Source organism: Triturus cristatus, chromosome 5_2, assembly GCF_964204655.1.
Source record: "Triturus cristatus chromosome 5_2, aTriCri1.1, whole genome shotgun sequence".
Classification (NCBI taxonomy): domain Eukaryota; kingdom Metazoa; phylum Chordata; class Amphibia; order Caudata; family Salamandridae; genus Triturus; species Triturus cristatus.
The window spans coordinates 29,501,144-29,519,794 of record NC_140588.1 but is presented as its reverse complement, the minus strand read 5'-3'; the positions used below and the strand labels follow the sequence as shown (position 1 = coordinate 29,519,794).

The following is an 18,651-nucleotide window of genomic DNA, read 5'->3' as shown; positions in this document are numbered from 1 at the left end:
TGCTTCTTTCAATGGAGCGGCCAAGGTTTGATGGGGCATCAACATTCCACTTCTTTCTGCTCCAAAGTGTGAGATCAGGGTGGATTTCGGCCTGTTGTTTCACTCACTTTCCCATGTGTTCCCAGTTCTGTAAACATTGGTAACCCTGGGAACTGAAAGATGCCCTTCCGGAAAAATGTGCAGAAGTTGCTGTATTTGCAACATTCCATGCATGTTTTCCATGGGAGTTTGGCTGCTCTTATTTTAATTGGGTATCCGGGGACACTCAAAACAGAACAATACCTAAATGTCTCCAGAACCAGTTGAAGATCTATCTAGCTGACCAGGTAACCATTAATTTTCTAGGCATATATGCATTTTTTCAAGAGTAAAAAAACAGCACTGCCGAGGGACTGCACAACTGGGCATTAACTTATCAGTGACTATACGTTTAACAATATTGTGGTGTTAGGTACTAGATGTACACTTTTCACACATGCCACTTCCCATACTGTAGCAGTCACTCAGCACTAGTCTTCCGCGCATGCCCAGATGTGTGCTCACGCCCACTAATTCTCAGTGACTGCTAAGATCTGCCACTCATGACTCAGTAATCTGAAAGGCAAACTCAGATTTGCCCCATTGCTTCGCAATCTACCAGGGTGTGAGACTCTTGTGCAATTAAGAACGGATGATTACAGACAAATGACAGGCACAGTAGCTGCAAAGCATCCACCCACGCGCCATGTTCCTTGAGACTTTATGTTTTTTTTTTTTTACACGCAATCTTTGGAAGGGCATGGAGACTGGAGCATTTCATCATTCACTGAGACGCCAAATATCAAATGGGCACGAGTTCTGTACTCTTTACTCCAACTGAATGCTACGTAAATTCCATAAGAGCTAAATTAGAGGCGCCGTCGCACTTATGAGGGTAATGTTGACATCTCACTTAATAGGATTCCCGTTTTTGGAACCATATACTTTTGCCACTATACAGCAATTTACACAAAACCTGTCAGAAACTGCATGCGTTCCTCCTTCATTAAAGTAGTCAAATTTGGTTCAGATTGCTAAAACCAATCAAAATTTATAAGGGAGGGGCATAAAAACGTGACTTTTATAAAAGAACTTGTTTCGTCCAGTGCTTTTTTGGTAGATGTAAGCAAATGTGTGAGAGGTCAGTGAGCCATGCGCCAGTTATATATATCCGGATATGTTCACGATCTTCAAAATAAGAGTATTTTCAAAATGCATTTGTGTTGATTTTCAGAGACAACAAACATGTTGCATACAATGCATGCATGCAGTACAGTACTGTTAATACTCGTATCCGTATCACAAGTGAGCAGTAAACATAATATATCATAACTTATGGTGGCGCCCAGGGCTTTAAGTGGTATGAAAAAATTGGGGGGGGGGGTCTCTCAAGGGGGCGTGGCTTAAAACACATAAGCTAAAAATCTGTGCTTAGTATAGTGGGCCACCGGACTTGTATTTTGCTACTTCTGTCATTGCATCCAGATCATACCTAAAACAAGTCAGGACTATTGGCTTTGTCAATGGTTGTTAGTTGCATAAGATAAATAAGCAACAACTACGGCTTGTATATAATATTGAAAAAGCTTCCACTTAAAGCCCTGGTGACCTAAGACAATGTTGCTGCTATTGAGTTTCAAAAAGAGGTGTCAATTTGCAGTGTGCGCTATTCAATATGGCCCCCCCTCACTCGCAACAGCGGTCGGAGTCTTGTGTTTTAAAAAGCAGACACATGGGAGATGTAAGAAGCAAGGATTTCCCTTCCCCTACAACGCTCCCCTGGCATGACGTCATGCCGTAACTTCTCCATTAGTGAGAAGTGAGCAGTGTGAGCACGCGCACATTGATGTCACTGCGGTCCCGGCAGTCCCGAAAAAAACGGACTGCTTGTACCAGGGCACAAAACAGAGCCCGATAGAGACCCGTTTAGAACCCCCCTTTAAACAAGCATTGGCATAGCCAATAGGTCTCGCTTTTGGGACCTTATAAGTATTTAGTTATGCAGCACAATATCCTTGGTGCAACAACATCAACTGTTGCATGGCTAAACACTTATAAGGTCCCAAAAGCGAAACCTATTGGCTATGCCAATGCTTGTTTACATGCGTCTTGGAAATGTCCTGGAATTTCTGCTTTCTGGTCCAACGTTACAAATATTCTCACAGATGTTGTGTTGGAACCTGTACATTGCACGCCAGAGCTCTCCCTGCTGGGTTATGTGAAAGAGTTAAAGCCATGCAATAGGCGGATAACCGCTGTTTCCACCTCGTTTGCAAAGAGGTCTGTAGCACTTTGCTGGGGGGCAAAAACCACTCCCACAGTTAAAAACTGGATTCGAGACGCCTCACGTCCCAAAGATTTCTGGGGTCCTCTTACAGCATATTTACGCACTCAGCCAGACTTGACATGAACGGTCTGTACTGTACGCCTACCATCTGGTGGGAGGTCACTCCTCATGATGTAGAGCCCCGCCATGACCACCTACTCATGCCTGTATCCGATATCTAATGTGCCTCCAATATAAGATGTACTGTAGTCCACATTGTTGGGGGGGGGGTTTGGGGTTGGTTCAATATTTTGCTCTTGTTGGCATGATTACCCAAATTGCATATATATGTATGTCTATATGCCTTTTGATTCAATAAACAAATACCCTTCCCTCCCTGGATCCGCAACAGTGCAGCAACATGGACGGACTACTCCACACCTTGCACAGATGCAGAGTAGTAAACCCGCAAAAGAGGTTAATCGCATTTCCCTTTTCTTATGAGACTTAGTCCTTCCCCCCTCCCCTTTAGGCATAGTAGCTACACTTAGGCGCATGGAGAGAGTTCACCCAGAGTCACAAGTTGCTACAACCGATTTATAGGCGGCATTATAAGCATACACAGATTTCAATTCATTGTACAATGCTGCTACGCATAAGACATTATAAGACCTCACATTTACATTTACATCTGGCCAATGCTAGTTCCACTACTACTGTGGCGTTTGTCAAGCTATAGGTTTCTTCATCCTCCCCCGTTTTCTTTCCTTCCCCTTTCTTTTCTCCCCCCCCTCCCCCCAATTCATATGAATGTATACTTCTCTCAGCTTTTAAGAGGTACATGTCACGTAAACTTCTAGTTATGGCGTTTATCTGGTCATTCTAAATGTGTGGCTGATGCCAATACTTACAGGATGTAGTTTTTTTTTCTTAAAAAATTAATAAAGAATTACAACACAGAAAAAACATCCTGAGATTCTGGACAAATCACTTAACCTCCCCTACGAAAAATGAACGTGTGCTTGTGTAATGGAACTGATGTTCATGTAAAGCGCTCCAACCCCTTGCGGCGGTGGGCCTCCAGCAGCGGCAGCTGGACCAAATCCTCCTGGCCATAGCGGACACGAAGTCGGCGTTGCAGGCGGACATTGCCCAGGTGTCCACGGATCTGGGGCTGCTTCGGGCGGATCACCGGAAGCTCGTGGATAGGGTCAAAACTGCGGAGGACAGGTTGGACTCGCTGGCCCCGGCCCAGAAGGTGACGGAGACCCAGACGGCGGACCTCCTGCGGAGGGTAGTGGTCCTGGAAAAGAGGGCCGAGGACGCTGAAGGGCGTAACCGCCGCAACAACATCCGAGTGGTGGGTCTGCCAGAGAAAATTGAAGGGGGTGACATGTTGGCCTTCCTGGAGACCTGGCTGCAGGAGGTGGTGGTGCCGGAGGGGCTCACGCGGTTCTACACCTTGGAGAGGGCGCATAGGGTGCCTGCTCGGCCCCCGGACCCGGGCCGTCCGCCCCGGCCGGTGGTGGCCCGCCTGCTGCACTACAGAGACCGAGACATCATTTTACAGAGGGCTCGGTCGCAGGGCCCATTCCAGGTGCAGAATGTCCCGGTTTCCATTTACCCGGATTACCCCATGGAGGTCCAGCGCAGACGCTCCTCCTTTCAGGCTGTGAAGAAGGCACTGCGGGACGAGGGGCTGCAGTACTCCTTGTTGTTCCCGGCACGACTCCGAGTGCTGCTGGATGGAGCGACGTCGTTCTTCACTGACCCCGCGGCGGCCTGGAGCTGGCTGGAGGCGACCAGAACCCGGGCGGCGGCGCACTCGGATGGAGGGAGGCCGATGGGGGCACTGGCCAAGCCCCGCCGTAGCAGACGCAACAAGGCACGACAGGCGGGGGTCCGGTCGCCTGGTGCCTCCCAGACGGTGCTGGAGCGGCGGGCTGCTCTGCAGGCGGTCTCGGAGATCTCCGGGGCGGTGGCCTCCCAGCTCAGCGAAGCATCGGGCTCCCGGAGGGGCACTGAGGACTCCCATTCTGATGGTGCTGAAGGGGAGGCGGAGGAGTTACCTGATGTTACCCCTGGGACTGCTGATGAGTTGCTGGACGCTTGAAGGTTTGGAGAGCTGCCGGACCTCGGCTGGGAGGGCACAGATAGTTGGGAGCTGCGAGACATTGAGAGAGAGGTCTGGTGGGGTCCTGCGGGGTTGAGGGGCAGCCGGCTCTGGGATGGCGCTTTGTGGCTGGTCATGAGGGGCGTGAAGAGGGGGGGGGCCTGAACGGAGTGGAGCGCCGGGGAACGACTGGCTGTGACTGGGCAAGGATGCTTGGATAAGGACTGTCGTCATGCCCGTCTGGCGGTGAGCCACCACCTCAACCTCACGGACGAAGTTAGACTCTGGTGGCTACCAGAGGGTTTGGTTGCTGTTGGGGGTTGTATTTGGATGGGTACCTACAGTTTAGCGCCTGTTCTGGGGAGGGGAGGGAGCTCGGGGAGTTGGGTAGTTATACGGTTTTTGGGGTTTGTCAGTGTGCCTCGGGGGTCCCGTCATGGGTGGTTGGTTCAACGATGGGATGGGGAACCCCCCTGAACTGCGATTTATGACTTGGAATGTGAGAGGGCTCACCTCAATGGTGAAGCGGCATAAAGTCCATGCGTACTTAGTGCGGAGAGGGGTACAGGTAGCATTCCTTCAGGAAACCCATTTGGACAAAGAAGAGGGGAAGGCGCTGCGTAGACGCTGGAGGGGCCAACTGTATTACACGACATTCTCGAAGTTTGCTCGGGGTGCCCTGATCTGGGTGAGGGCGGGTGTCCCTTTTCAGCATCTCAGGACGTTAGTGGATCCGGAGGGCAGGTTTGTGGCGGTGCAGGGGCGACTGGATGGAAGGGATATAGCTTTGTGTAGTGTGTATGCCCCCAATGTTGACCAGGCCGCTTTCTTTTCCAGACTATCGGGTCAACTGGCAGAATATTTGACGGGGGCGGTGGTATTGGGGGGGGATTTCAACTCAGTGTTGGATGTAGAGTTGGACAGGTCTCATCCGCCCCTTGCACAGTCGGCGGTTTGCCGGGTGGCCAAAAGCAGGCGGGTCTGGCAAGATGCTTGGTGGACACGTGGCGTACCCATCACCCGCATGACAGGGACTACTCCTTCTATTCGGCTCCTCATGAGCTGCACGTCAGATTAGATGGCATATTGTGCTCACCGGATGTTCAACCTTTGATGCGGCATAGTGAATATTTAGCCAGGACCATATCGGACCATAACCCATGCGAAGGGATGCTGCGATGGTCTAGGCAGCGGCAGGCGATCCCTACGTGGCGCCTTAACCCCTTGCTGCTTGAGGACCCGGTGTTCCAGGCGGAGATTAGGGATTGTATAACGCAGTATTTCGGGCAGAATACAGGGACGGCGACGACCCGAGCGACGGAATGGGATGCGTTTAAGGCGGTAGTCCGGGGGGCTTGCATATCCTCCACCACCGGGGTGCGGAGGGCCTTGTTAAAAGAGGTGGACGGAGCGGAGACGCGGCTGCGGGAAGCGGAGCGGGCGTTTCAAGACGGGGACAGCGAGGTGGCCGGGGTTGTGGAAGCGCGAGAACGCGTGGCGGTCTCCATGGAACAGCTTCGTTGTCACGATCATAGAACTTATCTGGTCCGAGCACATGCGGAAAGGGATAAGGTGGGTTCCCTTCTGGCATGGTTGGCGAACCCGGCGGCGCGCGGTGACCCTATACTCCTACTGGTAGAGGAGGGGGGGGTCCCGGTTTATTCCCAGGTGGGGATTAATATGCGGTTCGCCAGCTATTATGCTGTGTTATATGATAGTACAATGGCGCAGGAACCCGAGGGCCTTGTTGATTTTCTGTTGGCAGCCCGCCTGCCTCGACTGGACTCGGACGCTGGAAAGGGCCTTGGGGGCACGATCTCGCTGAGCGAAATCCGAGTGGCAATTAGGCATATGGCTCGTCGCAAGACCCCGGGGGCGGATGGCTTGCCTGTCGAGTTTTATGCAGCCTACCCGGAGCTGTTGGCGCAGCAGCTGTAGGCCCTGTATAGCGAGGCATGGGAGTTGGGACAGTTGCCCGCCTCTGCTCGGGAGGCGATCGGGATACCCTTGCTGAAACCCGGTGGCGAGGCGGGGGCATGCACAGCATACCGCCCGCTTTCTATGCTGACGGTGGACTACAAGATCCTGAGTAGAATCTTGGCGTCACGCCTTTTGACCCACATGACCGCCTTGATCCACCCGGATCAGGCGGGCTTCATTCCTCGGCGCAGCACAGCCACCTCCATTCGACGGTTGCTGCGAGTGATGGAGCTGGACCGGGACGAATACCCGGAGGCCTGCACACTGTCGGTCGACCTAGAAAAGGCCTTCGATAGTGTGGAGTGGCCGTATTTGTATCGAGTGTTGCGGGCATTCGGCTTAGGGGAGGACCACCTTGTTGTATAGCGGGGCCACGGCCCGGGTGAAAACGGGGACTACTATCTCGGCTTCCTACCATGTGCGGAGGGGGACGAGGCAGGGCTGTTCCCTCTCCCCCTTGTTGTTTGCGCTGGCTGTTGAACCGCTGGCTGCTCACGCCCGACAGGGGGGTGCTTACTCCGGAGTCTCCCTGAGGGGGGACGCCCACTACATCTCCCTCTATGCAGACGACCTGCTGTTGTTTTTGAGGGACGCATCTGATGCATACGGGGCGCGACCGCGCTGTTGAAGGAGTTCGGCCGCATGTCCGGCCTGAAGGTCAATTGGGGTAAGACGTGTCTGTTTCCATTGTTGCAGGGCGGCGGGACACCGCGGACGGCGGGACATATCCGATGGGAGAGCAGCTGCTTGCGCTACCTGGGGGTTAACATTTATCATACCCAGGCAGATTTGTTGGAGGGGAATGTCGGCAGGGCGCTTCGGGGACTACGGGGTAGTATGGAATTTTGGAGTACACTCCCGCTCTCGTGTGCCGGGAGGGTGGCGTTGCGGAAAATGGTGGCGCTGCCACGCCTTCTTTATTTTTTCCGCACACTTCCTATATGGATCCCGGCGTCATATTTTGCGCGCTTACGGGCTCTTTCGACGGGGTTCATTTGGGGGTCGGGACGGCGACGGGTGGCGCTGGCCACGTTGCGGAGGCCACGAGCGGAGGGGGGCCTGGCAGCCCCCGACTTTGAATGGTACTATCTGGCGGCGCAGCTCCAGTGGCTCACACAGGCGGTGGCCCGGGAGTATCGAGGCCCTGAGGGCCCACGGGGCAGGTTGATCCCACGGCATGTGCTGGCCTTTATTGTTCTCCAGCAGCGACTGGATCTGACCCAGCTGACCCTGGAGGAACGCACCCTCCGGCAGTGCTGGAATAGGTGCCAGAGGCGGGCAGCTATAGTCCGCCCGTACGCTCCGGAAATCCCCCTTGGGATGTGTACAGCGCTCCCGCATGGGGGAGATTGGTCGGGGCTAGCGATTTGGGAGGAGCTGGGGATACAGATGGTAGGGGACCTTTACCGGGACGGTGCGTTATTGTCTTTCCAGGAATTGCTGGACGCCTATGGGCTCCCGCAGGGGGATTTTCTGCTCCATGCGGCTTTGGTGGCGAGCATTCAGAAGCATTGGAACATGGGGCTGTCGGAACCCCCGACCGCGGCGGGTTGTCAGTATGTCGTAATGGCAGCAGGGACGGCCAAAGCCATCACGTGCTTATACCGCAGATTATCGACGGAGGGTTTGCAACCTCTGGCCGCCCTGCGAGAAAAGTGGGAAAGGGACCTCGGGAAAACGATACCGGAAACCACATGGTCTACGCTAGTGCGAAGGGCCTGGAAGGGGACTCGGAATGCACGATTCCAGCTCGTTCAGTTTTTCACATTACATAGGGCGTATATGATGCCGGCCAAGATCCTGCAATACTTTGGCGGAGCGCAATCTCCATGCCCTCGATGTGGGGGAGAGGGGGTAGACTTTCGCCACATGTTTTGGGCCTGTCCACAGTTAGGCGATTATTGGGCTGAGGTAGTGGATTGCCTGAATCAGGTGACAGACCGCTCTCTCACTCCAGAGATGGGGACATGCTTGTTGCTATGGTTTCCCCACACCCGCCGCACGAAGGTTCTATGATCTGGGGCTGATATTAGCTAAGAGAGAATTGACCCTGCACTGGAAATCCAGGGGGGGGCCTAGCTATGTGAGGTGGAGGGCAGCGCTAGTGAGATGGGCGGGGGCGGAGGGTACACTCCGGGTGCAGATGGCTCTGAGGGGTGACGATGAGAAAGCGTTAGCGACGGCAAGGGCATGGGAAGCGTTGGTAGTGGAGCTCCAGGGGCTGATGTCTGAGGTAGAGGAAGAAGGGAGCGCATCGGATCGGCAAGAGGCGAGGGGACCTGGGGATTGAGCTGGGAAGGGGAGTAGGGCGGCCCCCAGACAACTACCAGAGGCCTGGATACGAGGGACGATTTGCTTACGTAGAGAGGAGGTGAGCAACTGCCATTGAACTCCAGGATCGGGGGGGCACATCAAGGGTGTAATGGGGGACAGGGGCGCACTGACATAGGGGTGGGAGGGGGGGGAAGAGTTGGGATTGGGAGGGGGGCTGCTCTTACGGCACGCGGGAACCCGTGATGTAATGAACAGTTGTTGTTGATTTGGAAACTAATAAAAAATGTTTCAACAAAAAAAAAAAAAAAGCGCTCCAACCCCTTCGGGTCGCTTTATAAAACTACAAAAAATCAAACAATTTGATTAAAACCACAAAACCCATAAATCTTACCTTCAGATACGGCTTTGTTAGATAAGCCCAAAGCAGGCACGGTGGCACCTTCTGGAAGATCAACGATTTGCTGAAGGGAAATAAAACAAGAAACGTTCAAAACTGAGCACTAGTAACATAATCAACAGGATCAGTGGAGCTTGTGTAGTGTATCTCTTGGCCGACATTACACAGAACATGTCTGATTACCATAAAAAAAAAGTATAACTAACCCTGCACAGACTCAAGCGGAGAGTTTACATTTGAATTTCAAACAAATTAATTCCTAAAGCCTTGCCTATGTACATGTCACCGAGATAAGGACACCAGAGCAGCTGGTCTAGGTGGTGTTTTTGCTTGAGTGATTTTGAGTATAAAGAGCAGAATCATGTTTATTTTCTTTTTGTCAAGATGTGTCGTCTTGTTAAAATAAATAACCACTTGGTTAGCTGCAGTAAGCTACAGAATGGCGCAAGGCTGAAACTCAGTTGTGCACATCAATTTGTATGGCAGTTTATTCTGGGCATCCCGTCCTAGTGCCACACCGCCAACCCTAAGATGCCAACCGAATAATGGTCAGATCACAGGGTCAAGCAATTCATGAATTGATGGCAACTGTCATCTTTAAAGTTGTACAGTGTTTGAATACAATTCACATTGGTTACAGAAAGAAAACATTGTGTGACTAGCAGGTTTGTTGTTGAGCAGGATGCACTGCAAACACTTGGTTTTAGACAGTGGTGAACTTAAAGGAAGCTCGCCGTATGCCAATTTCTTCTATGGAGCAACTCTAGTCGCCCTTCCTCCAAAAAAGATCATTTACAAGACCGTTCAAAGAGTTGCCTTTCTCCAATGCCTTCCAATGCACAGGTCGCTTGGTAGAGGCACTAGAGATCAGACTCTTGTTTAAACTGTGAAATGTTCACACGCACTGTACAATGTGCATGTGGAAAGCGTTTCCGGCATTTAAATGGTACTAATGATGAATATCAAACGGGAGAGAGTGGAAACACTATGCTAGTTCACTTCCCCTGTTATGTATGTAAAGATCAAAGGGAACTAGCTACAGGCTAGAAGCTCCATGTGTATGGTTTGAATGGAAAAACATTTTTTTTTATTTTTTAAAGACCCTCACCCACCAACCTAGTTGGTGGCATGCTTCATCATCGGGTCCCACCCAAGGTACCGAGTGTACCTTAGGTGTGCTTCGACGCCTGATTACAGCGGAGCAGGTTGTGTGCAGTCAGTCTGCAGTGAAGGTGAAAAGTGTGTGAGTTAAAAAAAGATGTCCCGGGGGTCCCAGATGCTATAAGACTACTTTAATGGAGGTAATTTATGGCTCCAATATCCCGTGTGCTCAACATGTTTCTGCCAGGTCTCAGTATTAAACTGTCTTTCTTCAGAACTTTATGTGGGTGGTGATAAGGGGTGGTCAAGGCCTACCATTAAAGCAGTCATTTAGCATCTGGGACCCCCTTTTTTTTTTAACTTACACACTTTTCAACTTCAGTGCACACTCACTGCACACAAGCTGCACCTGCTTGGAGGGTGAGGGTCTTTTTAAAAAAAAAAAAAGTTTTTCCATTCAAAAACATACACATGGAGCGTCTACCCTGTAGCTAGTTCCCTTTGATCTTTACATTTAAATGGCACTGCCATTATAAAACTGAGCAAGTTTCCCTTCCAAGTAGCAAGGCATATTAATTAGAGCCAGGCGCCCACCTCACGCACAGAAAATGATTTTTTATTCTATCAGCACTGAGTTGTCATGCAATGTGACATAGTTCAACTCAATTGTGTTTTATTACACGATTACTTAAAACCATTGCAACGCAGATGCATAGTGCACCGCGTAAAACATTCCCAATCATTCCTTTTATTAAAAAAATACAAGTGATTCCTTCCGTGCAACATGATATACTCTGGATGTGCTATTTGCACACGCATCATTTGAATGACTGCGTTACCTGCGTCTGGTCCCGCAACCAGGCCTGGCCCTTTCGGACCCAGATCCGTTGCGCTAGATAGGGGCCCTCGGATTCCCTCCCTCTGTTCGTCTCTTTTCTGCTTCTGGCTTTTCTGTCTCCGTCTCGCTTCTTAGTTTCACCTTTTGCCTTTTCTCACTTTTTGCACCGTTCGCATTCTCACTCTTAGTGTCCTCCACCCCGCTCAGGTTACTTTTGCCTCTTTCTGCCCGCTTTCCACTCTCTCGCGCTGGCATTCTTTCTCACTTATGCCGCCTTTCTATCAAGTCACTTTTGACTTATTTTGCCCGTTTTACCACTCTCGCACTCTTCATTCACGCCTCACAACAACCATATCCACTGGCCTCCACCCCCACACAGCCATACCTTGCAACAATACTTTAATATTGCTTCTTTATGTGCATTTCTCCTTCATTTACTGAGACTGAATTGTATGTAAATAGACTGTCTCCATAAAAATGTTACATAGTAAGAAAAAGAAATATATGCATCTGAGTGTTCCTAAGAGTTTATGTTGTAATTCTAAGGATGTGTTTGTTAAAAATAAATTGGAAAATCCACCCTCACCTTTCTTCTCTTGAATACCAGCTCACTCGCCAAACACAGTCGGGAACCTCCTGCACAACCTCTCTCTGGACCTACTCTTCCTGAGGAGGCCTGGCATAATCCAGCAACCACACAAGATATCACAGTGGCCATCCCTCCTCCCACCAGCAACAAGATTGCACACAGAACAGAACCAGCAAACCAGAGGAGGATCCCAATTCATCTACAAAGAAAAACTCAATAGCTCCATTACTTCAGCGACCATCTAGAACACAAGCCATTTCAACTCACCACCTCCAGCATACCACCCTCGGAAGGGCCCTCTACTGGGGACCAAGATCCAACTTCTGCACTACTCTTGTGGACCTAATTGCCCTGCTGGCTCTCGCCTCCAACTCCTTCATTCTACTCTGTAATCTCAGCTTTCACATAAAGGACCATATGACCTAAACACTACCAACCTCATGGAAGACCTGAGCATATTAGGGCTCACCCAGTGAGCGAATGACCTCACCCACATAGCTGGACACCTCCACAACCCTGTATTCACCAACTTTTCAAAAACCATGGTGGACAAGTCCACCCCCTCACCTAGACCGATCACTCCCTCATCTGCTATGGCTTACCCAAACAACACAGAACTGAACATATCAAGACCTCCTCTTGCCACTAGAACAGAATCCCAAAGAAATCTGGGCTACAGGTGCAATCTCGACAACCGCCCCACCACGACTGACCTATCATGTAACATCACAAACTTCACCGCATAAATCACATCCCATCCAAACTACCTAGTGCCGCTGGAAACCACCTCCTCATCTTAGTCACAGGCAACTGGTAAACGGAAGGCCTTCGACTTACCAAGTGCCACTGAAAACAGCTGGAATGTTGAGGGTTTCACACCCCCAACAATGACAGTGACACCTACAGGTCACCTGCAACCTGTCCCCTCCAGAACTATCACTGCGACCGACTCAGTGCCATCAACTGCTCAGCATTCACAGAACAAATTCAGAAGCGCTCCAGCTCCTCTAAAAGAAACCTTCACCATAGTGGAGGAATTCACGTCCCTTGCTGCCAGATCCACGACTATTACCACCTCGCAAGAAATCTGCACCAAGCTGTCCTAGTAATTCACCAATAAAATTAACACATCTACAACAACTTTGCACTCCAAACCAGACCTCTCCGCCCTCACTATCCTCTAGTCTGATGACATGAACATCCCTAGCCCTGACCTGCTAGCCAGCCATCATTTGTTTGTAAAACCACTTACACCATGCATTCCATCCTCTCCTGAGCCACTTCGGACCCGTGCCCTCACTTCACTTTCACCAAAAGACTGAACATCATATGCATAGTACTCACACCAATTCTTAGTAACTCTCTCACCACTGCCATCTTTCCGGAGCCCTGGAAACACGTCACCATCTTACCACTCTTGGCGTACCCGTACACACTGGATAACTACAGACCAATCTCCCTCCTGAACTACCCAGCCAAAGTACAAGAAAAGCTTTTCAGCAACTAACTAGCCAACCCCCTTAATGCCCACCACCTCCTCGGCCTCTCACAATCTGGATTTAGACCTGACCACAGCACCAAGACCATCCTCATAGTTTCCACTTACATATGCCTATTCTTGAACAAGGGTGGCACAGCAGCACTCATCCTATTCAACCTCTCGGCCACATTCGACACCATCTTCTATCACGTCCTCCCCCAAAGCCTCTACAAGACTGGAATCCATGGACTTCAGGGCTTAATTATTAAAAGGATAAGTGTCAGGGCCCAAACTTTTTTTTAGAAGCCTGGCGCTTCTGAATGCATGGGTTGTCGAATACCAAGGTTATCTCGTCTTGATTCCACCTCATGCCTCTTTCTACCATCACCATAGTCTCGAGCCAAGCGCCTTTTTAGGTCTCGCCTGAGCCAGCGCATGCGCTGCAAAACATTTAGTAAGCAGCTTTTGAAAATGCCACCACAGGCTTTTGGTGGCCTCAAGCTTGAGTGCACGCGTGCATGCACGCGCGCAGCCGCCATCTGTCTTTCCTCTGTCACAGAACTCCCGCTTCTTCCCCTCCCCACCACAGATCGCTTCCCACCACAGATCGCTTCTCGCAGCCGCTCGGGCGGCCAATGCTTGCATCGCTCGCCGCGCTTGGTCGCGGTCACTTTCACGGTTAATGCTTGTTTCAAGGTGACATCAGACTAAAGGCGTCTGCTTGGTGCAATTGAGAAGCCATTACACACACACAGGCTGCTTTAGATCAGTCGCTTGCTGGTGGAAGTCCTTACTGACTACCAAGAAGGTTACATGTACCCACACAGATTTCTTTCAACCCCAGCTTCTTTGGAACATGCTTACCTTTAGAAACAAAAACAGTAAGGCTTAGTAGCAAAAATTCAACCACTGCACTAAGGGGCATCGTGAGATGAGGGCAATGTCGATGCAACAGGAGTGAGGCACGGTCATTACAACATTCAAGTGCCCTCTCGACACACAAACACGGTTTGACTAGCTCACCATAAACTTGAAAACGTCAACCGGAAGTTCACGTTCTAGATGCCTTAACCAATGGCCCGCTAGTCTCCTGAAAAGCGTGCGCACGCCACAGCAGGAAGATCCTGCCAATGTGCTGACAACACAACCAACCGTGCAGATTGTCTGGGAAAGCGCATGCTGCCCACCAGAGAAAACAAAAAACATTGGCATTGCCAAACATTTTAGATTTTAAACGCTTAAAACAAGTTTACGGGCCATAATAAGCCTGTTAGGTGGCATGCTAGTATGAACAGCCAGAGTTTATTTCTACATCAATAAGAAATCTTGCAATGCTGCTGCACATCGTGTAACGGTCGTGACAATGAACGCGCTATCACGTGTCAGGGAAGCTTGCATTGAATTTCTGCCTGGGGAACACCTCTCATTTGAACAGAAGGCAAATGATTTCATTTTTCAGTAGAAGAGTAGTGTTGTAATTTACTATACTTGATCTAATCCGTCCCGTCCTCCACCCTTCCCTTCCCCAGAATGTTCTTTCTCCACTGTAATTCGAAGGTTCTACAGCTGACTCCAGCAGGCTGGAAGCTGTGATGATGTATGATGCTTAATAAAGACTTCTCATCAACTAGCCATAGCTGCCAAGGTTTCAGATTGCTATATGTGACATTTTCATAATTTCAATGTAATTATGAGCGACATTTCAAAGACTATGAGTGACACTTTCTTGCAAGAAAAACAAGCATTGGCATAGCCAATAGGTCTCGCTTTTGGGACTTCATAAGTATTCAGTTTTGCAGCACAATATCCTTGGTGCAACAACATCAGCTGTTGCATGGCTAAACCTTGTACCTTATAAGTGTTTAGCCATGCAACAGTTGTGTTGTTGCACCAAGGATATTGTGCTGCATAACTAAATACTTATAAGGTCCCAAAAGCGAGACCTATTGGCTATGCCAATGCTTGTTAAACACTATGTTCAACACCGGTTAAGTCTATTCTCAAGCCTGCGAGTTATGAGCACTGACACACAATGAGATGTGTGATGTGTGCAGAATCATACAGTTTTGCCTAAGTGGGAAAGCCGAGAATCATCATCTGATTCTTCAGCCATAAATAAGGCAGCAGCCTTGAACTTCAACCCCATTTGGAACGGATCATCCTAATAACCCGACAATGGTGAGCATCGGTATGATTCCATAAGTTCCCTTGAAATGCAATAATGGGTGTTTTGATGTAGTGTTTGCCTCCGCTGTTTGATAAAGAATAGCAATGTAAACATCAGGGGGATGACGACACGGAACAAAAGCAGTGCAGTTTTTAATTTACTGTAATAAAGGACGCCAGTGCAAAAACAGCACGTCAGTGACAAACCAGTAATAACTAAAGATGCGACTTTTGTGCCACCCAGCCAGTGGAAATGTTTGTACAGGTAAGATAGTGTATGACACTTACTCAGCACGAAAAGAGTGAAAGCTACAGTGGCTGCGGCCGCCTCAAGTATGACGAGGGTAGTTTACAGCAGGACTGGTTTGACATCAAGTGCAAAGTCCGTATTTCCGGTTGTTTGAATTGCTGCACAATCCGCAAATGCAAAATTCCCCCTGCTTTTTTCCAAACTGCCTCTCTCCAACTCAGCCATGAGCCAGCCACCAGCCACAATTATCCAATGGGAGGCCACAACAAAGGCAGGGATAGGGTGCACCAGGCACCAGTGACAAATATGTGACACTAGACTACTGAGATGAGAAAAGGATTTCTTCGGGTCACCGTGACAGTCGTGCTTATTTCATCATACCATTGTCAAGTTACTGGATTAACGTGGGCTAGCCTAAAGATATACCAAGCAGTTCATCCTGCGAGGTACATCTTTCATTTAATTTTGAACTTGGGACCACCACTAACAGGAGAAAATAATCTGTAGACCCAGCCCTGTAAAATAAGTGCGGTGCTGAGCACTGGAAACCAAAGGCTCAAATTAAGCACTGGTGGACCTATACTCCAATGGATCAGCTCCATCCTCTCAGGACGCATCCAAACCATCAACCTAGTCCCATACTCCTACCTCATCTGCAGTGTACCTCAAACAGCCTTGTTCAGCCATACGATATTCAACATCTATGGGACCCCTCTCACCAACTTCATCCATGCTCATGAGCTCAGCATCTTCTCTCACGTCAACAAACCCCATCCCATCCTCTCCCTCTCTTAAGACACCTCGAACACCAAAGCGAATATCAGCTGCATGGGCGTGGTTACAAACGGAATAGAAACCAACTGCCTGAAACTCAACACCAAGAAAACGGAAATGGTCCTATTCAGACACCTCTCTCTGGTACTCAGCCTGTGGCCAGCTGTGCTAGGATCAATGTCAAGCCCATTCAACTCAGACAGGAACTTAGGGATTGATCGACAGTTAAATCTTAATGTTCAACCAGATCAAAACAGTCACCTCCACTTCCTTCCACACCCTCAAGCTCCTCAAGAAAGCCTAGAGTGTGCTCCTGCGGGCCAACTGAAGATCTGTCACACAAGCTCTGATCAACGAAAGACTGGACTATGGCAACGCCCTTTATGTCGGCATAACCATTCAACCCACTGAGAGACTCCAAGTTATACAGAATGCAGAGGTCAAACTCACTCTCAAATTCCCACACCACTCACACATATCTAAACACCTCAAGGATCTCCACTGGCTCCTGATCCACCAAAGCGCTCACTTCAAACTCCTCACACACCTACAAGGCACTACACAAGCAAGGCCCAGCATACCTCAACAGCTGCATCCATTTCCACACACCAACCAGGCACCTCCGCTCAGATAACCGTCGCCTTCCTCACGTCCCCCGCATCCATTGAGCCAGTCCCTTTTCCTACTTGGCCTCCAAAGCCTGGATCAACTTCCCCTTTCCCTGCTAGCTCCATCACAGATTTTCACAAGAAACCGAAAAGCTGGCTCCTGCAATAAGCTTCAGTAAAAGCAGTTCCACCTTACTTAGGCACCAAGAGACGCTCCCCGGTGATATGCATGTCATTCAAACAAGCATAATATAATATCATATGTAGTGCCCACTGATGTCACACAAACAGGGGGCTTCAACTGCCTTGAGGTAATCTGTTTTTCTGATTTGATGAAAAGCTATTTGTTCTAAATATATCATGGTGGCCAGGGGGCGTGGCCTGCAGCCGCAGAAGATGGCCGCAACCTAGTGCGGCTCCGGAGCCCTGAGCACGATCCCGCGACGATCCGGCAATAATCCTGGCAACAAACAGAAGAAACCTTAGCGGCACACTCCCCTGGCATCCGCAGCTCCGGACGGGCGAGGGGCGCGCTTGGGGGCGGACTATCGGCCCACAGACAGCGCCGAGGCGGGCGCCGGGCCTAAACGCAAAGAAGACGCTGGGGCCTCGAGTGGCGGCCACCCGCTCCTGAACAGACGAAGGGGGCGTGGCCAGAGGCCCGCAGCATCGGAGATCGGGCGCGGAGCCCCCCGGGGCAGCAGTATCGGCGAGGCGCTGTGGCTGGACCTCCCCTGTCGCCCTCTGCCCCCCTACACCTCTGAGGGTGCAGACACCGGCATAGCGTGACGCCGCCCCTGTGGGGAAGAAGAGGCAACGGCGGCGCGAGTACAGTGCTGAAGACATCGGCGCGCAGCATACATAGAGGCGGCCTGAGACGCGGGGGAGCCCCCGGAGGAAGGAGGAGGGCGCAGATCCATCGGCGCGAACCCCAGGGGGGGGATTCGCGGGATCCCCCGAGGTCCGGTTTGGCCATATGGTGATCGGCGCTTGACGGCTGAAGGATCGGCACAGAGTGCGCTGACGGAGCGTGTTGATCGGCGATTTGCCTGGTAAGACGCCGGCGAGTGTTTGGGGGCAGGCACAGGGACGTGACTGACGGGGGCACGGGCGTGACCCTGTGGCGCCGGACAGGCATTGACTCGGTGTCTCCGCGATCGGCGGCAGTGCCTACAGGGCCCCTGCTGCTCCCGACCCCTCCTTGACTCTCCTTTCGACGCAGCCCTGGGGGCGCGGGGCCGGTCTGGATCGGGCATCATGGGAGGAAAGGGCCACCGTGGGGGAGCACAGGCCAGGCTCGAGAAATATGCCTTTCAGACAGACCGGACTGCCTCCCCCCCCCTGAAAAGGCCAAGGAGATCACTTTGGCGGACGTAATGGCCACGCTGACTCAGATGCAGGCCTCCATGGGCACGATCTCCACAGATGTAACACTACTGAGAGCCGACGTCGCCAAAATTAATACGAGACTATCCGAGGTCGAGGCGACTACGGCGACCCTCGCCACCGACGCAGCTGAGAGTAAAAAGCGGATACAGTCTCTGGAGCTGATACAAAAGCAGCTACTGGTCAAGCTGGACGACCAGGAGGGCAGATCCAGGAGGAACAACGTGCACGTCGTGGGGGTGCCGGAGAGTGAGCGCGGCCCGGCATTGGACCTCTTCGTGGAAAAACTCATCACGGAACAGTTACAGCCTCGTGGGCTCTCTAAATTCTTCTCGGTGGAGAGGGCGCACCGGGTGCCTGGTGGGAGGCCTAGACCCGGGGCCGCTCCGCGCCCGATCCTGGCCCGCATTT

General features: G+C 50.9%; 1 protein-coding gene across 4 annotated transcripts in view; it reads right to left on the bottom strand.

Moving 5' to 3' along the window:
* The window catches only part of ELP2 (elongator acetyltransferase complex subunit 2), a 940,461-nt gene that overhangs the window by 343,833 nt on the left and 577,977 nt on the right, over positions 1–18,651 (bottom strand). For all 4 annotated transcript variants that reach the window (XM_085606785.1, XM_085606787.1, XM_085606786.1 and 1 more), the window contains one exon: positions 9,043–9,112. In XM_085606785.1, the coding sequence (XP_085462911.1) occupies positions 9,043–9,112 (70 nt within the window). The remainder of the gene's footprint in view (positions 1–9,042; positions 9,113–18,651) is intronic.